At 43.5% G+C, this 25,797-nt stretch overlaps 1 protein-coding gene across 5 annotated transcripts; it reads left to right on the forward strand.

Annotated features, from left to right (window-relative positions):
* The first annotated feature begins 8,000 nt into the window (after nt 1–8,000).
* Nucleotides 8,001–23,567, forward strand: NFYB (nuclear transcription factor Y subunit beta). 5 transcript variants are annotated; one of them, XM_077339732.1, is made up of 8 exons: nt 8,001–8,119; nt 11,261–11,435; nt 14,772–14,865; nt 16,432–16,562; nt 18,905–19,102; nt 20,000–20,081; nt 22,447–22,526; nt 22,644–23,567. In XM_077339732.1, the coding sequence occupies exons 2-8, from the start codon at nt 11,415–11,417 to the stop codon at nt 22,674–22,676; spliced, it is 639 nt and encodes a 212-aa protein (XP_077195847.1). In that variant the 5' UTR covers nt 8,001–8,119; nt 11,261–11,414; the 3' UTR covers nt 22,677–23,567. The 5 variants fall into 5 exon arrangements, with proteins under 5 accessions (XP_077195847.1, XP_077195851.1, XP_077195850.1 ...); XM_077339734.1 differs by lacking the exon at nt 8,001–8,119 and adding an exon at nt 8,721–9,027; XM_077339736.1 differs by lacking the exon at nt 11,261–11,435 and having other exon boundaries at nt 8,015–8,119.
* The last annotated feature ends 2,230 nt before the right edge of the window (nt 23,568–25,797 follow it).

Below are 25,797 nucleotides of genomic sequence, written 5' to 3' on the forward strand. Positions count from 1 at the left end.
TGGCTTATACACAGAAATTAGCATCCCACAGGAGAGGGAGTTAAACCAATTTAAGACAATAGCAGTATAATCCTGAACAGAGCTATGCCCTTCTATGTCAATGAGCTTAGAAGTCTGCTTAAGTGCACTGTAGTATACCTATATTTCCAGTAAAGTATTTATATCTGGGAAAATGCCCTCCAGGTTCACCTGCTGAAATTCTGAATGCAAGTGAAAGCCACTTTGGCCTAGAATTATTGGTGACATATAATTTTGGGAAAAGGGGGGAAATGAGAGGCAAGAGGGCTGTGTATGTTATGACATACCTTAGGGGTAACTGCAGACCAGTTTGTTATTACACGGATAAGCTTGGTACAACCTGGAACTTGAGTAGTCCTTTTTTCTCTTCATCTTTTGCACAAGGAGATCTAATGAGCGGCTTCCATTTTCGCAGCAAATTTTACTGTTCTTGAGATATCCAATCCACAAACAATGTTTTTTCTCTTTCTTTACAAATCAAGGTTCCAACATAGCATTAAGCCAGCGTTTAGAACTCTGGTTTGTAAAAAAAGAACAATAGTTTGTCTTGAAATCAGATCCCTCCCTATCAGATCACCCATGTACAAAAGGAGGCTGAGGATCCCCGAGCTTATTCACATAACAAGGTTTTATCACTGCGACCAAAGCATGCCCTTTTCAGCATCTGGACAGCTCTGTAAAGGTCATTCCTAACATTTCCTAGAACTAGAATGGATTCACTTGTACTGTCATATTCTCCCATGTAAGATAACTCCACCATGTAAATAGAAGACTGTGGCTACAGGTAATTCTGCTAATAGATGTCTGGGAGGGTGGTGGTATAGTACTCCTTTTACTGGAAATTCTTCTGATTTTAGAAGCGGGTGAGGGAGTATAAGTATGTATGGCAGTAAGAAGGGGGGAATGGTAGAGGACAGGAAAGCCTTGAGGATCATTGTCCATGGGGTTGCGATGTGTCGGACATGACTTCGCAACTAACAACAACAAGGGGAGATATTTTAAAAAAATGGGTCAAAGAGCTGCAAATCCATATTTTGTCCTGAATGTCTTCAACATTGTCCATTAAAAGATGGTCGTCATATGCATTTGAAAGACAAATATTTGAACCCTTTGTATAAGGTCTAGTAATTTTAATGCCTTGGTTGGAGCTATTCCATTGAATCTCTGGCAAAATATGCAATAGATTCCACTGGGCATATTGCAGTTATTGTGACAAAACGGTTCAAATACTTTGCGGTTTGCAGCAGAGCCAATGCACTGTGCATTGATGGGTATTTCTCAACCATTTAACAGTAATTTCCTCTTCCCAGGTATCCATGGTGGCTAGAACTATGTGAGTGGTGTAAGGTATCTCTAATGGAAACTTCACAACTTTCACCAAATTATAATCCCTGAATTCCTTGGGAGAAACTCTGACTTGAGACTGGTTTAAGTATATAGAATGAGCCACTCTCATGGCCACACACAATTAATTAATTAAAACATTTGGAAAAGGGTATGGAAGATTTTTGTAACCTATGAACATGTTAAGAAGGGAGCAAGTTATCCTTCTAATACACCGCTTGTGCTATAGTCAGGCTGCTGCATTCTGGATCAGTTCTAGTTTCTGGATTGTCTTCAAGGGCAGCCCCACACAGAATGAGTTGCAGTCATCCAACTATGAGGTTGGAGAATGAGGGATTAGCATGGCCAGATCAGCTGAGTCTAGATAACAAGATAGTTGGTGAACTGGATGCTCCTGGGCACCATGCCAGTCTGCTTTTTAAAGAACCAGGCAGGGTCTATCAGCACCCCTAAGCTCTTAACCTGCTCTGAAAAAGCCAATGTTTCTCCATCTAGGACATGCAAATTCAGTCCATCTAGAATATTAGCCTTCTGAAACAAATCACAAATGCTTCTCACCGGGGCCTATTGCCTCCCTGAAACCTCCTGCCCTCATGATACATTTCATTAAGTGCTTGGTCCATTTCAGAATACTTTAAAACAGGTGGGCCTATACATTTGTTGCCAAATTCTGGGGATTTCTGAAAGTTGCTTGTATTATTAATTAGTATAAAACAAAGTATCAAAATTAAGACTTTGGGATAAGTATTAGCATTGAATTACAACATCAGCAGATCATAAGGGAGGGCAAGTAGACCGAAAAACTAACAAATCTCTTGTGGTACAAAGTAATTTATATTGTTCGGGTTTTTTGTAAAATTTTAAACACTGTTTAACTGATCAGTTTTCTTCTAACAAGTGAGCTGAGAAAAGTATTTACGGTGCATGAAAATTGCTGTGGTTCCATGTTTCATTACAAACCTGGAAGTCACCCTGAAAGCTTATGTACCTTTTCAGTGAAATGTCTTTCAAATTTTTACAATGTTTTAAAGTTGTTGCTTCAAATTAAAGTCTTGCTTTCACCTTGAGGCAGCAAATATATCAGACAAGAAGTGGGATCTGACATGATGGAATGTACCTCCATACCCCAGCCCTTAAACCCATAGTCATTAAAAAATCTAGTATATCATTAGGTGTCTATCCTTGCCTTCTTTCTGAAATGATATCTTGCTTAATATGGGGGGTTTTATGTATGGGGGGAAGCATTCTATGATGTGAGCCAGATACAGGTTTATGATATCTATGAGAACAGGATGTGGTACTAGAGGAATTTAGGAGATGGTATAAAAATGGAAGAACAATGGCTGACCAAGACATGTATAAATTCCTGGATTCAGATGGCGGCAACTCCAGTCAAGTAAAGAGATGGGGAATAAACATCTTCCTGACAAGCTGGATAGCTACTACTGAATAGCCAGTCCTGTAATACATGGGCCATTATAAAGCAGGTCTTTGTGTCTGCTCCTGAGGTTTCACTATGGTTAGTTTATGCCAGTGAATTTAAAAACAGAGTTTGCCAATGTTGGAACTATTCACCAACAACTGTACATCAAATATTCTATTACATTTTCAGCCTGGACACTCACTGACCGAACGATTTTGTTTCGGCATCTGCAGTCATCAGAACAATTTAAAACTAAGCTTAAGTACTGATATATTAGCTTTTCTGCAGACCCAGAGGTTTTCTTGTCTCCATCAGAGGCCCCCCTCAAGCAAATCCTCACAGCTAGGAGTTCCTAAATTATTTAAGCACCAGGTCCTGTAACAGATGCAAGGGCAGAAATGTCTTTAAGCAAGAGTGTCATGCAGAGGACCCTGAGAGCCTCATCTGGAATGCTGGTCTTCTCAGTTTAGCTCACAACACCCTATTTCCTTTCGGGGTCAAGCATCCACCCACTCACAAGAGGATCCAACTGTTAAAGTGGCCCCATTAAGCTTGCAGCTAACCTTGACTCATGTATGTGAACTTGCAGCAGTATGTCTACGCAATAAAGTGATGAGGCAGAAAAGGGTATCAGAAAGGAAGCTTTGATACCAGATGGGCTTTTCAAAACCACTCCACTCCCTTGTTTGGTTGTACTCTGCTTAGGATGTACTCCTGGAAGAAAATGCAGCACATAGTGTGTAATAGGAAGAGAAATGTGGGTATTATTATTCACCAGACTGAGGTAGAGCTCACATTTTGGATTCAAAAATTATGGACATCTGATAGGTAAGGGATTTGGGCCTCCAACTTGGAATCATAGAATCAGAAGGGATCTCCAGGGTCATCTAGTCCAACCCCCTGCAGAATGCAAGAAATTCACTTGACTCCCAATTTAATGTCCAGATGATGTACCCCAAGCTCTCCAACATATATGTGTTTTTACACTCCCCAAAGGTCTGAATCAGCTAGAATAGCTCCAGCATAAAAGTATTGATGAGTTAGCTGTAGATCTTCCCCTGCTGAAACTTGATTTTATGCAAAAGGCTTGTCTGTGCAACAAATATAGGCCAAATATACACTGATGGGGGCCTGACTCAGGGGTCACTTACCAGCACATGGATATTGGGTCACGGTGGATAGATCAATGGAGGAGAATTTAGGAGATTCCTAAATGGAATCTTTCTGAATGTAACTTTCAGGTAAACAAAATTAGAGGGGGTTTAGTTTCCATGCCCTTGCATGTTCACTTTCTTGAAGGCATGGGTTAGCCAGAGCTGGTGTCAGCATGTCCTAAGGTGGAGCAGCAGCCAAAGCCATGTATTCTGGCAGGGCCCACTGCTGCCGACTCCCTACTATGCTTCTCCCATGATGCCCATGCTCAAACCTTTGCATGCCTGCTTGTGAGTGCTTTGTCACCTGTGCTCACAGCTACATATGATACCCAGCCCTGCTGGAGAAGGGCATAAGGGTAGTACAAAACCAACAGTACTCCTGTTGCCATGGGAAGAGCCCTCCTAGCCACACCAACCACCCAGCACCACTGGAGAAAGGGCACACAGGTGGTGTGGGCAGTTGTGACTGCAGATGGTCGAAGAGTTTGCAAGTGGACAGAGGAAAGATGGCACAGGCAGGTGGGGGAACATGGGTGCGGGGGGGGGCTAGTAATAGGCATGGGGGGCTCTAGGCACTCTTTTCCCAGGGCCTTCCAACATCTGGAATAGCTCTGTGGTTGGCCATTTTGTGAAACAGGATGCCAGGTTAGCTGGATCATTATCTGGCCCAGCAGCACTGCTACTCTTATATCGTTTCATGGATGAAATAAAACAGATTCAAGCAACATTTAATCCACATAGCCTGCGTTTTTGCACATTCCTGGCTGACATGTTATTTGTATGCTGTCTTCAGAAACTCGAGATAGGTCATATATAATTTGGAGGAGGGGTATGCCCTGGCCAAACAGGAGAATCAAGAGAGGCATGGTTAGGAGAAAAAATATGGCTTTGCACATTTACCTAAATATTGGAGAGGAAAATCCTTGCTTTGTTAACTTGTGCTACTAAAATTCAAAAGGCTGGTAATCCCAGGAATGAGACAAATGAAACCTTTTACTACTCATTTTGGTTCTGAACATGAGGGCTACATTTTTCCTTCTTCTCAATCTTTTTTTTATAGAGATATGATCCAAATAGCCAATCATAATAAAAACTAAAAATAATCAATGACTATTCACCATGACTGTGATCACTATCCACAAATGAGCAATTGTAAACTTTTATACTCAGCCCATAAACACATCCTCCCAGAGCAAAGGGCCTATTATGACCCCCATATGCAGTTCTCTGGAAAACGCATATTTATGAGAGTTGTCGACGTGTGTTTTAATTACTTCAAAACTGTTTACCTCATGATTACCTGTTTATGAATAATATCTGTACCAATACTATATGGCTATATGGTGAATTTCCATGTTATCAGGAGCATCTGCATAGGAAGCTCTTTTCACATGGAGAATCAGCAGCATGTTCCCAGACAGGCATTATAAAATTGGAACTGGACATGAATCCCAATGAGAACTGACTTGTAAACAACTGTGCCATATGACACGACCAAAGTTTTGCTACTACTGAACAGCTGCTAGCATAATATTTACCACAAAACCTCAAAGCCATGCAAAGTTCTTGCAATTTTGTGCTTCAGCAGTGTATACTTGAAAAACGGTAACCTACAAGTCCACAAACTTATTAACGGACATCAAAAGCTTGATGAGGTTTTAATAGGAAGTTTTATTTTACAATGATGTTTTATTTTACAATTTTCTTTCTTCCATAGGAAAACAACAGGATTTTCTGATAACAGCTACAGGTTTAATTCACCATTGAAAACCTTCATTTGGGGGCCTTTGCCCAACAAAAATGCAATTATACAAATACATATGACACACAGGCTGCAATCATAAGGGCACTGTCCTGAGAATAAGCCCTACTGGATAAAAGTGACAATTATATATACTCCCTCTCAAAATTTGCTGAAATTAATAAAGAAGCAACCCTCCCTCCCACTAACATTGCTGATATTATTAGTTGTTTCCCTTGTCTTCCTTGTACAAATCTCTATTGCTGGACAATAGCCTTTATTAAAAACAGGTTAGAATAGATTCAGGTGGGTAGTTGTGTTGGTTTGAAGAAGTACCTGAAGAACTGTACCTGAAATCTTATGCCCAGAATAAAACTTTGTTGGTCTAAAAGGTGCCACTGGACTCAAGCGTAACTCAGACCAGGAGTTTCATAGGATCACTAATAGGTCCAACCTGCCTATCCTGTGCAGTAGATAAAATGGCTGCCATTGTAGGTATCCTGTTGCCTAACTTATTCGGCTAATTCTTTGTGCTGCTATTTGACTAGTTCTCTATTCCTGTTCCCTCAGTGAGAAGCCCTTTGCTGCCTTGTTCTCTTTGAAGGCTGTGGAGGAAAGGGACTCTCCACATGCTCACTGGCAATCCCTTGTTTCATTATCCTTTCTCAAATTCCTGAGGATGGCTAAAGTTAGAATTGCCAGCCTACAGATGGGATCCGGAGATTTCCTGGAATTAAACCCAATTTTGAGATAGGGTTGCCAAGTCCCTGGCCACCAGTAGGGGATGGGGGGGAAAGTTGCCAGATCCAGGTTGGGGAACATCTGGAGATATGGGCATGAAGCCTGGGGAGGACAGGCATCTCAAAGAGGTACAATGTCATAGATTCCACCCTCCAAAACCAGCTTGAAGTGTTTAAGAGCAGGGACTTCTAATCTGGAGAGCCGGGTTTGATTCCCTGCTCCTCCTCCTCCACATACAGTCAGCTGGGTAACCTTGGGCTAGTCACAGTTCCCTCAGAGCTCTTTAAGCCTAGCTCACATGGTGTCTGTTGTGAGGAGAGAAAGGGAAGGAATAATTTGGACTTGAAATTGGGGTCACTATGGGTAGGCAGGTAGTTACGAGTTCCTGCATTGTGCAGGGGATTGGACTAGATGACCCTGGAGGACCCTTCCAACTCTATGAATTGTAAGCCACTTTGAGACTTCTTTGGGCAGTCAAAACCCAAACCTGAGGGACCACCTCTGTGAATATGTCCCATGGAGGGCTCTCCATTCAGCTAATTCTAACCAGTTGATAATCCCTGGCCCCAGAGAGATGCACTTGGCCCTGTCTCCAATCTGGGGGAATGAGTTGCCATTGGAGGTGTGAGCCCTCACAGTGCTTTCCAAGTTCCAGAGGGCTTGTAAGATGGCACTCTTCCACCAGGCATTTGGTTAAGGCCAGAGATCCATCCAACAGGGGCCCCAGCCAAACCTCCAACATCCCCACTCTGTGCCTGGCCAGTAACTGGACATCTTAATGGTCAGGTTGTAAGGCTGCTAAAGTTTTGTTGGTTTTACTGTATTTTAATCCTAATTTTTGTATGGGTTTTTATTGACTGATGTAAGCTGCCCTGAGACCATCCAGAGATGGGTGGCCTGTGTGTGCACACAGGTATTTGAGTAAGTAAATAAATAAACAAATTAACCATTATTTGTATTATACCATGAATTTCACTGTAAACTGCCCTGAGCTGCAGGGGAGGGCGGCATATAAATATATAATAAACAATAACAAACAGAATGAATGTTATAAAAAAAACAACTCTTCTTCATCCATTTTCTCCAGGGGAAATGATCTCTAGAGTCTGGAGATGAACTGTCATTCCAGGAGATCCCCATAGTCTGAGGCTGGCAACCCTATTTCTAGATAACAATGATCAATTACCCCCAGAAAGGGGTGGGGGGAGAATGGCTGCGCTGGAGGCGTAACTCTATGGCATTATACTCCGCTGAGGTCGCTCTCCTCCCCAGGCTCCACCCCCCCCCCCCAACAAAACAACCTCCCGGAATTTCCCTACCCGAAGTTGGGAACTCCTTGCTTTCCAAGGAACCCGTTTCTGTCCGCCTCCCTTTAAGGTAGCTGTTAGCAGACGTTGCGTGAGGAGGCGACAGCTTGCCTCGGGGGGACAAGGCCGCGAAGGCAGGGAAGGAGAGTGTGTGTGTGTGTGTGGGGGGGGGGGTGCCTATAAAGCCTCTCCGGCGGGGGACGGCGGGCGGGCAGGCGTGCTGGCGGAAGAGCGGCGCGCGAGGGAGGGGGCGGGCGAGGAGGCGGCGCGGAGGGAGGGGAGGCCGGCTGCGGGAAGCGGTGCTCCGCGCTGGGACTGGTTCCTTCGCAGCCATTTTCTGTCCAACCAAACAGCCGATTTGCGGAGGGAGCCAACCAGGGCCGCACTGGAGGTTTGTGCCTGGCTCCGGCCAATGATTGGTAACCGGTTTCACTGCAGGCTCGAATGAAATGTCCGTCTCCCTCCCCGGGCTCCGGCGCGGCCGCCTCGCCGTCGCTGAGGGGACCAGGAAGTGCGGGGAGCGCCGGAGAGACCGCCGAGCAGGGAGAAAGACGCGGCGGGGACCGCCCGAGCCCAGCAGCCGCCCGCCCGCCCGCCCGTTTGGGGCTTTGTACTACTGCCGCCGCCGTGGGGGGGAGGCTGAGGAGGCGGCGGCGGCACTGCTGCTGGGGGGGGGGGGGGCTGCTGTGACAGGAGCTGCCCTGGCGGGGGAGGGGGACATGGGGGGGGGGGCTTGGCGCGGTGTGTGGGGGCTGTCTGGTTGCGCGTGGAAAGGGGGCGAAGCAAGCGCTTTTTTGCCGCCCTTCCCGGCGCTCCCTCCTCCCCGCGTCGCCCAGCCTGGAAAGGGCAGGCCAGGCCAGCGGGCGGGGGGGGGGGGGGACGGACTCGGGCGGGAGTCGTGGGGGGGAGGGGGGCTCCTTGCCTGCCCCTGGCCACCCCCGCCGCCTTCGCCGCCCGTCCCCCCCCCCCGGAGCGCCCGGCGTCTCCGCCTGCAGGAGGCTTTGTCTCCTTCTCGCTCTTCTCCAACCCCCCCCCCGCCATTTCGGAAAATGGGGGGGGGGAGGAGAGAGCTCCGGCTGTGCCCCCCCCTCCTTCTTCCCCGCCTCACGCCGCCACCATGACAGTGGCCTGGAGGAATCGCCCCCGTCCTTGCCGAGCTCGGCCGCCTTTCAGATGGAGGGGGCTGAGAAGGGCGAGAAGCTGTCAAGCAGCGCCCCCCCCAAAGAAGAGCCCCCCCCTCCCGTCCATGTCTCTTTTTGTCTCGCCTCGCCGTGACCTGGGCGCACCGCAGACCCAAAGGTGGGTGGGTTTTGTGGTGTTTGTGTTGTGTCGCGCTTGCGTACGTGTGCCTGTGTGTGTGTCGAGGGGGATGTCCCCAGCACGTCACAACAGAGTGGTTTCTGGCTGCTCGGGAGAGTTATTTCTTCTGTCTTCAAGCCCACCCACCCCCTTTTCAGTATACAGGCTTCTTTCCACCTTCACTCCACCCTTTTGGTGGTTAAGGCTCTTCTTTGTTATTAGTCTTCGCGCCACAGGAGTTCATGGGAAGGTGACAGTCTTTTTATTTTTAAACAAGACAAGATGGATTCACAAGTGCTGCGAATTCGAATCCTTCCTCCCTCCCTCTGCAGTTATTTTGCATGTAGCGTGGGTACAAGTGGCCAGCTGGTTGTGTAAATTTACTTGGCTAGTGTACAAAATCGCTGACTCTCAGGAAGTTCTGTGGATTTTTCTAGTGTTATTGAGAGAACTCAAGTTTTTCTGTTTGACCTAAAGGAGTCACTATTTGTGTGTTGTAACTTCCAAGGTGGGAAAAATAAATTGAAGTTGCAGCTGTATGGATTTGCATGCTTAAAAAAAACAAAAGACAATCCTTGATGCTTAGAGAGTGCTACAGTCTTTTCTCCCTCTCTAGATATTGTGCATGTGCTTAAAAACAAATTTACATGCATGTGCTGCCTTCCCTTGAGGGTGAAAGAACTGAAATTCAAGATCAAATGTCCTCTAACACATTTGATCCATAGGAATAGCTGCCAAATATGAGTAGTGTTCAATTACTAGGTTTTTAAAGCATGATATAGTTGTTATAAATAAGGGGTTGTCAATTTCAAATCCAGTAAACTTTTAATGCAGATACATGTAGTATTGAATGAGAGATGGTTTGAAATGGAACACAATATGGAAGATTTAATAGATGACTAACACAGATTGCCTGTCATGTTGATAGCTCCCATAGAACTAGTTTTAGTGTTTAATAACTTGGATAAAAATTGGGCTTAAGGGCCTTAGCACTTTACTGGATTATTGAATTTGCCCATAGTTCTAGTAGTGCAGATTCTCTTCATGTAGTGGGCATTTCCAGACACTAAGATTTCAGGAGAAAACAGGCTGTGTCATAGGCAAGGTATGCAAGTGTGGACTTGTAACCAGGTGTACGTACAGACTCTGAAACAAAGCAAGCCTAGTGTAAATACAAAACCCTTTAAGATACAAAGAGGTACATCTGAGATCGTTTTTTCTTTTCTTTCTGAAATGCCTAATATTAAAGTATTGCAGTACCTGAGGTACGAATGAATAAAATAGATGAGGGAACATTTAGCTGCTTTTTCTTTTTATGGTTTTTAAGATGCTATCTGTTCTGTCACTGGGGGGCAGTGATTGATGTCTGTGAAAGTCAGACCTTTGATTACTTTGTTGCATCTGATCAGTTTCCTGTGTTGCATGGGGGTATTTGAGCATCTAAAGCTGGAAATTACATGTGAAGGACCTAATTTGATATAATCAGTGTAGGTGTTACCAGTTACAGTCTGCCTCTTGTTTAGAAAATGTTGAACTATAATTCCTAAAGCTTTGTTATGACTTTATAAAGATATATATATGTGGAAAGAACCATATGAAAGTTGCATTGTATACAGTGAAAAGTCAGAGTCATCTAAAAATGTGTTTCCAAGTCTATTTTTCAGAAAGCCTGAAAAATCATTAGCTTTTTATACTTTGCTTACTTGGTGCGTGAGAACATCATTGTTAAGCATGAGGTCACAGTGTCTTACTGTTACATGTTGAATATTAAAGGTTCCACCATTGTAAGTTATATAGTTAGAAATTGTTGTGCATTAGAAACTGTTGTACGTTCAAAATCATGGCATTTCTTGAATTGTATCTCTAATTCAACGTAAGCCGCCCTGAGTCGAAATGGGAGGGCAGTACATAAATATAATTAAATAAATAAATAAACAGGCACAACTTATCAATATCTCTAGACTTTTCTGCTTGCCTTGGAACTCTAATTTAAAAGGATGACTTTCTTTTTAGGAATAAGGGACTTGTGTTATAATACTCTTTTTGATTACAGCAAGCCTGTGACTAGGTTGAAGGGATTCTGATTTACTCCAGCACTGCTGAGTTAGCTGCTTTGAAAACTAATCTAGCTTGTTAAAATAATAAAGGACAACTCTTTGATCTTCAGAGTGTCGAGCAACAAAATGCTTGAGCCAAGAATTAATATGCTGTTTAAAATTATTTTTTCCTGCAGTGATGGGTGAGACAGCCACATGAATCTGTTGTTCTATAGTTGGTAGCAGTGGATGGACTATAGAAGAGTGCCAAGAAATGAGGAAACTGCTGAATTAGAATTAACCAAAATATAGTTACGTTATGAGAGAGTCAGCAAAATGAATTCCTAGTACATGCTCTGCTCCCATGTTCAGGTACTAGTAGCATTTCTCTGAGTATGGCACTGCTGTTTACAAAATTTGAATCTGGGTTATTTTGTTGGTTTATAGTGGAGTACAGGCTGGAAAATGGAAATATTTGCTTCTTCAGTTGTTACATCGAATGAAGTAGAGGAAAAAATAGCAGGACATTTGGTTTTGGAGTTTTTCAGGCAGTAAGAAAAGAGTTGATTTGAACAACTTTCAGAAATTTAATGCAAGTCTCCATTGGTAGTGCAAACCTTTAACGTGCCCTGTATTTCTAGGAGCTGTTGCACTGTTATACAGTGTGATGTTGTAGTGTTGCATTGTTATTGTTCAGAATGCCTTCAGTAAAATCAAAGCCTTTTGAACTACTCTTGGAAATGTAGTTATATTACACAGTGTCTCGTTGCATAAATCAAGAATAATGTAAATATTGGCTGCCTTCATTTCAGATGACTGCTGTAATAATGAGAATCTAATGATAATAACAATTTGCTGTAATTTAGAAATCTTTGAGGTGGTATCATTGATAAGGTATAAGTGAGGCTATTATATTTAACAGCTACATATACCTACAAGTCCTGAGATTTCTTATCCCTGTCTTATTCGGAGAACAATAAAACAAAAGTTCAGTGGCTCCTTAAAGGCTGTGGCCAACTAACACAACTACTCCTTTGCAGGTATTTGCAGGTATCCTCCCTCAAATATACATCTTGATTGAAATCCCTGTGAAATCCTTCTTTTGCACAATATGTTAGAGTGGATGGAATAAAATTCCTCCCTTCTGTTTTCTCCCTTTGCTTTAACTGCCAATGTTTCTTTTAAAAAGCCAAATGAATAAATCTTGATTTGAAAGGTATTTTAGTCTTGTAGCTGGGTTATGGTTCTAGTGTGCTCCAAAATGCTTTTTAGGCTATCTGTTTTGTACAGGCAGTATATAACTGTTTTTCAGAACTGAGACTTTAGAAGCTGGTTCTAGGTATGCAGGAGTGGCATAGGTATCCGTAAACATTAGTGGTGAAGTCATAAGTGCCAATGTGTGATGTTGTGCCTCAAGAACTACACCTTGATTGGGATGATCTGGGTCGAGTTCCTTGCTCAGATGTGTGACTTGCTGGGAGACCTTGAGCCAGTCACTTTCTCTCAGCCTCACTGACAAGATTCTTAAAGTAAAATGTGACTAGGGAGTTGTATGTACACTACTCAGAACGTAGGAAGCTTGAGATAAAATTGTGAGATAACAGAGTGCAATATGGGTAGCAGGACCTTCCAAATGCCCAAATCCTCTTAAAAAGGTAAAGGTATCCCCTGTGCAAGCACCGAGTCATGTCTGACCCTTGGGGTGACGCCCTCTAGCGTTTTCATGGCAGACTCAATACGGGGTGGTTTGCCAGTGCCTTCCCCAGTCATTACCGTTTACCCCCCAGCAAGCTGGGTACTCATTTTACCAACCTCGGGAGGATGGAAGGCTGAGTCAACCTTGAGCCGGCTGCTGGGATTGAACTCCCAGCCTCATGGGCAAAGCTTCAGACAGCATGTCTGCTGCCTTACCACTCTGCTCCACAAGAGGCTCTTAGTTTGTTGGATGTTTATGGTTTAAGCCATTGGCAGTACCTGTTTCTTGTTCCTTAAAATACATTGCTTACAACCTGATATTAGGCAAATGTATAGCACTTATAACAAAGTATGTGTTGGCTTTTGTTAGTGCCTTTATTCTGTAAAGAATCAGTAGAGGAAACCTGTCTTAGCAATTTGAAACCTATTAACTCTCTAAAATACTCTCCTACATTTAGGACTAAGTATATGCAAATATAACTATTTGCTATGACAGGAAATGCATTATTAACAGTTATTCTAAGTATCTATTTACTGGTTTCTGGAATTCCATTTTATGCAGCTGGTATCATGGTCTATGAAATCAAATACATTCTTCATGAAACAACAATTAGCTTATTGCTTTGTTAAACATTAACTTGTTTGGATGATCACATGTTACAGTTCTACTTAAATAAAATGTCATAATTTATTGTTTTTGGTGCATTTACTGTCCATCTTGTTGAGACACAGGATGGGATTAGAGTATTGTAAGAGCAATGCCAAAAACACCAATATAATGTACACAATTAACTATGCAATAAAAGTGGATTATGTTATTAATGAAGTGAAATTTAAGTAAATTACATCCAGTAGACTGGATTTCTCAATTACAGAACAATGAAATTATGCAAATACTGCACAATCTAATAAACAGTGCAGTATGACAGGGAGGAGAAAGAAAACTGCAAGTAAAAAATTTACGTTGTCACCTTTATAGAAAGTACCTTCTTGTGATAAATAGTCTTCAGTTCCAAAAATTTTAGTATTTAAACTGTTGGATATATTAGGACCTGACCTCTCTTTAAATCTTCACCCTTATCCATCCTGTTATGTGACTGCCCAAACCCAGGAGTCCAGTGTCTTGAAGTTAAACTACAACTCAGCACTGGAGTAATTTGTTTTGCAGATATGAGCACCTATTCTGTTTCCATGCTTATATATTATTTAAACTGGCAAAACACTACGTATGCAAGGATAAATATTAAATTATTTGCTGTATTTTATAATAGTGTGGGCATGGTGGTATATTCCCAGTCATATCACTAAAACTTTAAGAGAAATATTATATTGAATAATTAATTTGCTTTCCAATAGTCAACCTCCACTTTTTAAAGTGTAGCGCAGTAGTTTAACCTTTTGATAGAGTCAGTGTGGCAGCCCTGCCATATATGACCTGAAGGTCTTTTCCAGTTTCTATCTGTGGCATATTTGAAAGAAAGAACAACATAGTTGGCTGCTTTCCTCAGATATAAAGTAATATTTAGACAATAAAGAGATGTCACATTGCTTCTTACATTCATGAATCTTAGAAAATCTGCTGTGAACTAAAACTTTTCAGTAAGACATTTAATTTGAGTAATAAGTTCAATAAAGAGCTAATTTTCTTGTACTCTGCCTTTTTACTACCCGAAGGAGTCTCAAAGCAGCTTACAATCACCTTCCCTTCCTCTCATCGCAACAGACAGGTAGATGAGGCTGAGAGAGCTCTGAGGGAACTGTGACTGGTCCAAGGTCATCCACCTGGCTTCTTGTGAGGGAGGGGCAAATCAAACCCAGGTCTCCAGTTTACAGTCTGCCTCTCAATAAGTAACAAGTAGCTGAGATCAAACAAAGATCTCATGTCAGCAGACATTCAATTTAATTCTACCCAAATGTATGAGCCAGAAATATATTCAATGTGCTCAAGATTTTAGGAATGGTTTGCGTTGCTAAGTAGTGTGGATTTTTCAAGACATTGCTTTTCTGTTCCAGATGGATGGTGATAGTTCTACAACAGATGCTTCTCAGCTAGGAATTGCTGGAGATTACATTGGTGGTAGTCACTATGTGATACAACCTCATGATGGTAAGTAATATATTCATCATATTTATTTATTTATATTTGCACTTATTAACTGCAACTCCTGGACCCTGCCGGCTCGTGGCGGCATACAATAAAATCCATAAAATAGCAAATTACAATATTGGTGGCAAAATATTGGTGAGCAATCGGGGAGGGTGGTATATAACTATAATAAATAAATAAAAACCAGTCTACAACCATCCCTCCTCTCCTCACCCAATGACAGCAGCACACTGCCATTCCCAGGAGAGGTAATTGCCTAGGTGCCTAGCACATGGGCCTCTGCAGGGAGGGACCCGATCTTCCTTAGCCTGGCCTCAACCAAATGCCTGGTGGAAGAGCTCTGTTTTACAGGCCTTGTGGAACTGAGACAGCTCTGTCAGGGCCCACAGCTCTCCCGGGAGCTCATACTACCAGATTGGGGCCAGGACCAAAAAGGTTAATGCTGGTCTTATGGTTAATGTTGTGGTCCTTTGGTGAAAATGAATCAGTGTAGCTACATATACATAAAAATGTAACAGTTGTAGAATGTAGGTGTTTCTGAAATGATTGGGGAACAGATCTACTGTGGATCTTTAGCAGGGTGCAGGTTATAGAGTAGCAAAATCATAATACTGTCGTGTGGGAGCTGTAAATCTGAATGGTATGAAATGAGGCAGATTAGTAGTATTCTTGTATAATTAACCTGCAGCCTTTTTAAAAAAGTACATAATAGAGTAATTTCCTTCAGCTATAACAAATTAGTATTGTGTGTCTCTAGGATTGTTAATTCTAGATTTCATATTTAAAAATATGCTCAAAACAGTTGTCAGGTTTTGATAGTATAATATACATAAATGCACTCTTTGTGTAAAATTAAACTAATTCTAGACTTCCAAGTATATTGGGCATGTAATACTTAAAACGAGCAATTAATGTACAGTATTGCTGAAGGAAAAAGTCTGTATTAGTTGACCTACTTAACATTGAAACTGTTTTATATAATGTTGAAGCTATGCTTCCATATACTAAAATGTTGACAGCTGTATAATACTTTTTGTAACTTACTGCAAATGGAGAACACTATGTAATTCTACAGTTGTCATTCTAAGGTGTACATCTAGTTTAGTACCAATGTTTGTAAATTGCTGTATACAAAAGCAACTGAAAATGCAAAAAAGGCCTCCTAAAATACTAGCATAAATGGCAATTAAAAATCTTCAGAAACCACATTATCCATGTGCCTTATAGAGTTATTGGTGAGTTCCCTGATTCTGAATCATCTAATGCTCTAAGGAAGCACTGGAGTTCTGTAAACTAGAAATAACCTCATTTCCGTGCCATGTGTCCTTCCTTCAAAATTTTTTAGTATTGTCCAAGAATTGAAGTATCAGGCCAGTGGGATTATTATCAAGGAACTGAGGCTTGAGGAAAAATGAGAGACATTTTGTGAGCAGTTTTCAGCTCTCTGTTTGGTGATGACCTGATGTTTGTTCTGAGGTACACGAATTCCTAATTGGAGATAAAGTAAGGTGACCAAAGGTATACAATGCATTCTGTGCTAATACTATTTTGTTGCTGTGTTCTTAGACACTGAAGACAGTATGAATGATCATGAAGACACAAATGGCTCCAAAGAGAGCTTTAGAGAACAGGATATATACCTTCCAATTGCAAACGTGGCAAGGATAATGAAAAATGCCATACCTCAGACTGGAAAGGTAGTATCTCTGAAAAACAAGTGTTGTTAATGTTTTTCACTTGACATGAAGGATCAGAAAAGTTTGGTGCTTATGACAAATGTTTTGAAAGATGTATTGTCTTTGGGTTGCATCCAAAGGAGATGAAGATGTAACTGATTATAGAATGATGTCATTATGGGGAACAGGAATAGCAAATGCCTCATCTGCATCCCCAACCTATTGAAAACAGAAACTTTGCCATTTCCATCATGTGTATCTATTGATCCATCGATCCCTCCCTCTAGTTTTTAGCCTGCTACTCTCTGGGGTACAATATAAAACCCCCATAAATGATGTATACACTACCAAAAGTGTGTCATTTTCTTCTAAATAGTATCATCTATGTTTCTCAGAAAACTGCCACTTGTTCATAATTCTTGGAAATCTCTCCTCTAAGATTTGATTGAGGGTAGTGTGTCAGCTTACTTGCTTGTGTTTTTCTGGATCAATGGTCCAAATCCTTAACACGCCCGCGGCGCCGCAGGCGCCGCAGACTAAATAATTCGTTAAGCCCACAGGCGGAGGGCTTTGTCCGTGATGAGGAAGGGGCCTGATTGGCCCCTTCCTCCTGACGGACCATCGGCCGGGCCAATTGGCAGGCGCGAAGCTGATTCCTAGCCTGCTGAAGGAAGCAACTGCGAGCCACGCAGACGCGTCAGGCCGCCGGCAAGGGAGCCCCTGGCAGCCGCGCGGAGCGTGGCTGCCGGGGGCTCCCTGCCCGGCGCCCTGACGCGGCGAGGCTTCAGGCTGCCCACAAAGGGAACCTCCGGCAGCCGCGCAGAGCATGGCTGCCGGGGGCTCCCTGCCCAATGGCCTGAAGCGCCTCTCGCCACGTCAGGCCGCCCGCAAACGGAACCCTCCGCAGCCGCGCACTCCCTGCCCAATGGCCTGAAGCGCCTCTCGCCACGTCAGGCCGCCCGCAAACGGAACCCTCCGCAGCCGCGCGCTCCCTGCCCAATGGCCTGAAGCGCCTCTCGCCACGTCAGGCCGCCCGCAAACGGAACCCTCCGCAGCCGCGCGCTCCCTGCCCAATGGCCTGAAGCGCCTCTCGCCACGTCAGGCCGCCCGCAAACGGAACCCTCCGCAGCCGCGCGCTCCCTGCCCAATGGCCTGAAGCGCCTCTCGCCACGTCAGGCCGCCCGCAAACGGAACCCTCCGCAGCCTGAAGCGCCTCTCGCCACGTCAGGCCGCCCGCAAACGGAACCCTCCGCAGCCGCGCGCTCCCTGCCCAATGGCCTGAAGCGCCTCTCGCCACGTCAGGCCGCCCGCAAACGGAACCCTCCGCAGCCTGAAGCGCCTCTCGCCACGTCAGGCCGCCCGCAAACGGAACCCTCCGCAGCCGCGCGCTCCCTGCCCAATGGCCTGAAGCGCCTCTCGCCACGTCAGGCCGCCCGCAAACGGAACCCTCCGCAGCCGCGCGGTCCCTGCCCAATGGCCTGAAGCGCCTCTCGCCACGTCAGGCCGCCCGCAAACGGAACCCTCCGCAGCCGCGCGCTCCCTGCCCAATGGCCTGAAGCGCCTCTCGCCACGTCAGGCCGCCCGCAAACGGAACCCTCCGCAGCCGCGCGCTCCCTGCCCAATGGCCTGAAGCGCCTCTCGCCACGTCAGGCCGCCCGCAAACGGAACCCTCCGCAGCCGCGCGCTCCCTGCCCAATGGCCTGAAGCGCCTCTCGCCACGTCAGGCCGCCCGCAAACGGAACCCTCCGCAGCCGCGCGCTCCCTGCCCAATGGCCTGAAGCGCCTCTCGCCACGTCAGGCCGCCCGCAAACGGAACCCTCCGCAGCCGCGCGCTCCCTGCCCAATGGCCTGAAGCGCCTCTCGCCACGTCAGGCCGCCCGCAAACGTAACCCTCCGCAGCCGCGCGCTCCCTGCCCAATGGCCTGAAGCGCCTCTCGCCACGTCAGGCCGCCCGCAAAGGGAACCCTCCGCAGCCGCGCGCTCCCTGCCCAATGGCCTGAAGCGCCTCTCGCCGCGTCAGGCCGCCCGCAAACGGAACCCTCCGCAGCCGCGCGCTCCCTGCCCAATGGCCTGAAGCGCCTCTCGCCGCGTCAGGCCGCCCACAAACGGAACCCTCCGCAGCCGCGTGGAGCGCAGCTGCCATTGGGCAGGGAGCCCCGGCAGCCACGCTCCGCGTGGCTGCAGGGGGTTCCGTGGTCTAGCGCCCGCTGCATTTAGCTGCAGCGGGCTTGATTACTAGTTTATTAATATTGTCAATCCTTGGACACGTCTGCTTGGATATGTTAATTTAAGTTAACTCTGTATTTTATAAACTAGTTGTAGTCGTAATCCTCAATTTAGTCTTAATGTGTGCCTTTTTCCAGATTGCCAAGGATGCAAAAGAGTGTGTACAGGAGTGTGTCAGTGAATTCATCAGCTTTATAACGTCAGAAGCAAGTGAGAGGTGTCACCAAGAAAAACGGAAGACTATAAATGGGGAAGATATTCTTTTTGCAATGTCCACCCTGGGATTTGACAGCTATGTTGAGCCTTTGAAGTTGTATCTCCAGAAGTTCAGAGAGGTTTGTTCTGTTGATTCTTTCTACAATGTCTCATTTGCAGCCCTTTCCAGACATGTGGTCCATGTGATTGACTTGTAAAATCCTTTCTTGTATTCCAGAACATGAATGAGGTGGTTGAGGCACACCTTCTCTGAATGCCATTGAAGGCGGGAGTTGTATTTTTATTGTTTTTATTGAGGAGCTCATTTGAACAGATGAGCCATCCTTTTAAGGAAGTGACCTGTTTTTCTGCCTTGTCTGGCTGTCTCTCCCTAGCCTGCTATCTTGCCATGTGTTTAATCATGTCCCAGAGAAGGGATGAGCAAGTGACAGATCTCTTGCTTTTTGCCATTGTGCAGCCACTTTTGACTGTTACCATGCCAGGTGCAGGGGAGCATCAGCTGGTGGCAGTGGTTGCTGTTCTCCTTATTGCTGCTTGCTTACCTGCCCTCTCCCTACAGCAAGAGCAGCCACCAGCCAGGCTGAGGTAGGGGATAAGTGAGTAGAACCTGGGTGGTGAGGGTGATGACAACTCCAGGTGGCCTTGAACTGTCCTGCACAGCTATGCTGTAGCAACCTCAAAATAATGTGATAGCTAGGGCTGGTACAGCTGTGTGAACTCTTTGATCTTTCTGGTTGTTTAAAGCAGTTCCGATTTTGATTCCTCCGCCTCTCTCAAATCAGGTTGTAAAATGTAAATCAAAGGTTATTCTTTATACCTATGGCAGAATTCTTCTTGTAATAATTGGAGGACCTAGCCACTGAGAATTCTTTGTATGTAACTAGCAAATGACATCATGTTATGGAAGAATTATACGTGGAACAAGAAAGAATTTGGAAGCTCAGCAGATAAACTCAAATGGATTGGGCTGTTGACACTGTCTATATTCTCACAGAAGATCTTTATGCTTTTTCAAGGCAATGAAAGGAGAAAAGGGAATTGGGGGAGCAGTTACCACAGCAGATGGCCTTAGTGAAGAGCTTACAGAGGAAGCATTTAGTAAGTATTACTTGAAGCTGTAAGCTACTGGAAAATGCTCATTGGTCAGTACTTCTGTGTTGTTTTGATAGCACCAGGATCACATTGCAGCCCACCAAACACTTGATAGGGTACAACTTCCAGTGAGCCTTGAAAGAGACACTAGAATGTTCTAGAGGTTGCCTGGTTCACACATCTTTATGAAACACTCAGGTTAACCCTTGAATACTTGCTGCTGAATGTTGAATTGGTTCCACTGAACCAATTGTCATTGTTACAAATAATATTGCTGGATAAAAATGGCTAGGCTTATGAGAGAAGGGTTTATGTGAAGGATAAACATGGCTTCCTTTTGCATAAATGTCTTTGTAAATTGAAGACGTTTTTCAAGATGAGGGTTTCTTAGTTCTCTCTCTATTTCATTGGAGGAGATTCACGCAATGCTTACCTCCAGATTAGATTCCTATAACTCGTTCTATGCGGACCTGCGCTTGTCCCCAACTTTGAAAGTGCAACTAGTCCAGAATGCAGTGGCAAAGATCCTCACTAGAACACCTTTGGAGGCCCATATCTGGCCTGTCCTCAGACAGCTGCACTGGTTTCTGGTTGAATTCTGAATCAAATTCAAGGTATTAGTATTTAACCTTTAAGGCCATCCATGGTCTGGGCTACCTGAAGTAACGCTTAAATGACTGTATCCCCTGAAGAGCTCTCTACTCTGCCAAAGTGAATGTGCTGATGATCCCTGGCCCAAGATTTGACCTCAGCCAGGGTCTTCTTGGTCCTGGCCCCAACCTGGTGAGATGAGCTCCCTGAAGAACTGCGGGCCCTGCAGAAACTGCCACAGTTTCAAAGGGTCTCCTGGCGGGCATCTGGTTGGGGCTATGTTTGGCAGCTACAGTGAACAGAATCATTTTCAAGGATCTAAACTTGTTTTAAAATTGTTTTTCTGTTTTATTGAATTGTTGTAACCCGCCCCAAGATGGCTATGCTGAGGGGTGGTTATAAAAACTGAATAAATAATAATTGTGTATATGCAAGAAAAATACTTTTGAATAATCATGTTTAAATGCTGCAGGGAGGATAATGTCAGGATTTCTAAAGTATAATTCCAGCAAAATAATTGGCTGTTCCCCCACAGCAGTCATTTTGTTGATGGCTTTGTCTCTGTGGCAGACATTTTGTGGTTGCATGTACCAGTCACAGGTTCAGAAATATTGGAGAACCTGATATATGGTAACATGCTCACTGTGGCTGTGAATTTATTCACAGATGCAAATTATCAAGTGATGAATGTGCATGTGTGTGCCAATTTTTAGCCTGCCGTTGGATGTATTATTGAAATATATATACTATAAAAATTAGTGTGTAGTTCCATATCCACCCTCATTATGTCTATTTACGCTCAATCATCTTTAAACAGCCCCGCAGCGCGGAGTTCCGTGGACTGAATAAAGAAGTAAGGGCAGTGTGGGAGGAGTTAGGGCGGGCCCTGTCAGGGATAAAAACTCGGAGGGGCCAATCAGGAGCCGCGAAGAGGCTCCTGATTGGCCCCTCCGAGTGTCCATCCTGCCCCAAGCAGTCACCCACCCAGACAGCCACGGGTGAGCGGTGGGCCTTGCCGCCTTCTCCTGGTCAGCGGAGCGGCCTCGCCGGCCAGGAGAACACTCAAGAGAGCCTCGGGTAGGGGGTGGGCCTGCTCTCAGGCCATCTAGGGCCCATTTCATTTCAAAGTGAAATGGGCTTTAGATCTAGTTTGTCATAATGTTGTAGTAACCTGACGTCTTTAAACACAATACTCTAGATTTCTTTGCATATTACTTTGTAGGTAACATTGTCCTTATTCGGTCTTGTAGTTTAAGTCATACAGGGTAAATGGGCAATTGCCGTCCTAAGCAATGAAGTAGTGGAATAAGATTCTATATCTGCATTACAAATGCTCTACTGTGAGTCTGTTAAAACCTACAGTGGTGGCTCAACAGTTATGCTAAAGAAACTCTTGAAACGGAAATTCTTTCTCTTCACGAACATGTGTGTGTGTGTGTGTGTGTGTGCGCGCACATGTGCAGATGTATGTATGTGTGTGAATTCTTTACTCTCTCAATTAAATAGTATGGCTGTACACTCAGTCATCCAAAGGTGAAAATGGTGAGGTAGGGAGATTATCTGTTTCTGGGTATAAAACTTTTCCTTTGTCCATTGGTCAGATTACCTCAGCTCCAAGGTAAGTCAAAAAAAGGGCCCCCTGTCCCAAAAGGATGGTGTAGGGAAAGTTAACTACAGTGTTTTTTGTTTGGGTGAGGTATTACCTTGCTTAGTGCTGAATAGAAATGAAGCTGGATGTGTTACGTGAACTTGCTCACTGAAACATTTTTTTCTCTTCTAGCAAACCAGTTGCCAGCAGGTTTGATAACTACAGATGGCCAGCAGCAAAACGTTATGGTCTATACCACATCTTACCAACAGGTAAATTAGGCAGTTAGGTACTGAAACCAAGTGTGCTTATTTCACACCATGCTTATTTCACACCAAGTGTGTTTAAATAGTTGAAAGTAATATATTTCCCCCCGTTTCACTTCCTAGATCTCTGGTGTTCAGCAGATTCAATTCTCATGATTTTAAGAAGGCTTTGGATCTGGAACTGTGAGACATGGGATGAACTTAAGAATGCAAAAAGGTTTGAAATGGCTGGCGAAGAAGAAAGTGTCACTTTGTATATTCAGTAGCTGTAATGTAGCTTCCCGAAGCTTGACTAATTGAGGTGTGAACTCTGACTCGAACTTTTTTTCATGAATGATTTTAAAAAATTGGATTTTAAAAGTATTAAAGTATTTTTGTTTTGTACAAGAGTTTGTTGCTCTGTATAACTCCTGTATGCATTGTATATTGCAATTTACTACTGTCAGAGATTTGTAGACAGTTTCTTATTTTCATATTGAATCATGTTACTTTTGTAATTCAAGTAAGCAGCTGGGTTTAATTCATGTTTACCCTTTGAATAAAACATAAGGGTACTGTACATTTTGATTGCAAGTTGCCTTTTATTATACAAATTTGAGCTGATCTTTGTTTTGTAACTGCCTTGCATGACTAAAGTTGCATTAACTTATTTATTGATATTTTGACTTTGAAAGGGAATTCCTCAAGCACCTGCAGTTTGAATTAAGTGCTCCCGGTCTTTTTAATGTAATTATTGAATTAAATGTTAATCTAGATGCAATGAGTCCTTAGATCTCTTAACATTACAATTTTGGGACAAAGTGTACCAGGAATTCCTTTAATGTGCTTTATGATAATGGAACTGCAGAACAACTGTCCTGTTGTGCAGAACTAGTTCCTGGGGATTGGCTGGTGTTCACTAAGTGTTAGCGGTCCCTTGTAGTACAGTTGTTCTTCTGCAGTAGCTGGGAATATGTGGTAATTCTGATTTAGCCCATCAGTTAGGGGTGTTAGTCTCACTGCTTTTGAAATAAACCTTATTCATTTATGATATTTTTTTAAAGAAGACTTCCTTTACTCTGTTGTGAGTTTTAGTAAATACCTTTTAAAAGTGTGTATATTTCCACTATGTGTCGACAATTCTAGAGTTTTTAAGATAATAGAATGTGTGTGAGCATGAGTCTGGGATGTGAAATGAGAGACTAAGCTTCTCTATTAGCTGTTTCCTGTCTTTGCAATAAGTTACAGCACATAAGTAGTCATGCTTAATTTTTTAGGTAGCTCTGCAGACCAGAAGATCTTAAGAGCCAGCATGTTAGTGTTTAGAATGGAACACTGCGGCAGTTCTTTGCTGTTTAAAAATCACCGTTGCCACATGGTGTTGCCTAAAAGAAATAACCCACTAGGGCAGGGGTGGGCAAACTGTGGCCCTCCAGATGTCCATGGACTACACTACCCATGAGTCCCTGCCAGCATTCGCCCACCCCTGCACTAGGGGTTAAATTGTAGATGAGTAGAGAGCCAGCTTGGTGTAGTGGTTAGGAGTGCGGATTTTTAAATTGGCGAGCTGGGTTTGATTCCTACTCCCTCACATGTAGCCAGCTGGGTGACTTTGGGCTTGCTATAGCACTGATAAAGCTGTTCTGACTGAACAGTAATATCAGGGCTCTCTCAGCCTCACCTACTTAAAAGGGTGTCTGTTGTGGGGAGAGGAAAGGGAAGGTGATTGTAAGCCACTTTGAGACTCCTTCTGTTAGAGAAAAGCAGCATATAAGAGCCAGCTCTTCAATATAATACAATACAAAAAACCTTTACTGGCATCCAATTTTAAAGTGTTCCAGGAGTATAATTGATTGACGATACTATAATCTACTAATAGTGGCTCAGACATAAATCTAACTTGCTTGCTGTTCCTCCATATTAGTTGGAGAGTTAGTCCATTGTTGATTACTTTTTTCAGGCTTTCACCTGTTTTTAGGGCCAAACTAAAATCTTAGTTTTGTCACAGCTGCAGCACAAGCCTCTATGAATCAAGGGTACATTAAGTATAGGAACTTGCTCACCATTTCCTATGTATTATTTAATATTATGGAGTCTATATAAGCTGATCCTGCTCTTTAATAATAAATGCAGATGTAGAACATGTGCATGGTGTGAAATAAAAAGCAGATCTGAAGCTCATTCCTGTATAGTCCTTGTGACAAAGGAACTGCAAGGAGCCGATACTGCTGGAGGTATGCATAGAGAATGGAGGAGCAGGGAGTAACCAAAAGTGGTTATTTCCTGATGTGCTGAACTTCAGTTCATATTTTCAGTATCCTTCCTTGACAGGATAGCTAATGTTGGTAAACCTATTGCCTTTGAATAAATCATTCTGAATGCTGTCAGGAGAAACTAAGTTGATTGCTGAAAGTGAATAAAATCAGCCTATGGATATAGTATATAGACTTTAATTTTTTATTAAATGGTTTGAAAACTATTAGCCGAAGTTTAATTTTCTGGAATACGTCTTAGTACAGTGGAGCTCCTATGCAGCACTTATCATCAGTGATGGAAACTACAGGTTGGATCAATTGTTTGGTAATCCAATCATTTATATCTGACACACTCCTAAATAATAGTGTGGTACTGCTATATGGTTATTTATTATATTTGTTACCTACCCTTTACAGACTCAGACTCAAATGATTTAACCTAGATTGAGAATTGAACTTGGTTATAGTTGAGCAAAGAAATGACAGAAATAGGAAACATCTTAATTCAGAAATTAGTCCTGGACTTTTCATAAGAGGACCCTGGAAGAGGGTATAAACAAATCTCTGCATTCCAGGAAACAATGGCTTAGCAGCCTAAAACTATATGCACTGATCGGATAGTGAATAGCTGAATATTTTCTCTAGACTTTAGTAGTGTTTTAAAACGTAGAGGAATGTGAACCTTGAGTAAATACATATGATAAATAGCCCAGTGTATATTTAACAATGCCAGTTTAATCTTCCAATTCTGACTATTCTCAGCTTTGCCTAAGACACCTACTTTAGCCTGTTCTTGAATTTCTCAAGGCAAAGGTCATATTCTTTATATCTGATTTTCAGAAGCTTCCACTGACCTCCTAGTTATTATTTATAAGTATTAAGGCAAACTGTTACCCTTTTTAGAAAAATGATATGGTGTTCTACGATGCTTCATCATTCCATTTTAACAATTCCAAATAAAAGAAATGATGAGGCCAGCCACACATTTAAACAAGTAAAGTAGGATAAAATTATTCAACAGCTGATATTTTCAAGGCAGTAAA

This window comes from Paroedura picta, chromosome 5 (assembly GCF_049243985.1).
Source record: "Paroedura picta isolate Pp20150507F chromosome 5, Ppicta_v3.0, whole genome shotgun sequence".
Lineage (NCBI taxonomy): Eukaryota > Metazoa > Chordata > Lepidosauria > Squamata > Gekkonidae > Paroedura > Paroedura picta.

What these genes read in the sequence shown, in the direction of transcription:
- NFYB (XM_077339731.1), top strand. Translation starts at nt 9,098, where the DNA reads ATGTCCCCAGCACGTCACAACAGAGTGGTTTCTGGCTGCTCGGGAGAG. An exon ending in ATCTCCAGAAGTTCAGAGAG is followed by an intron (nt 19,103 to 19,999) that starts GTTTGTTCTGTT and finishes TGCTTTTTCAAG; the next exon opens with GCAATGAAAGGAGAAAAGGG. An exon ending in GCTTACAGAGGAAGCATTTA is followed by an intron (nt 20,082 to 22,446) that starts GTAAGTATTACT and finishes TTTCTCTTCTAG; the next exon opens with CAAACCAGTTGCCAGCAGGT.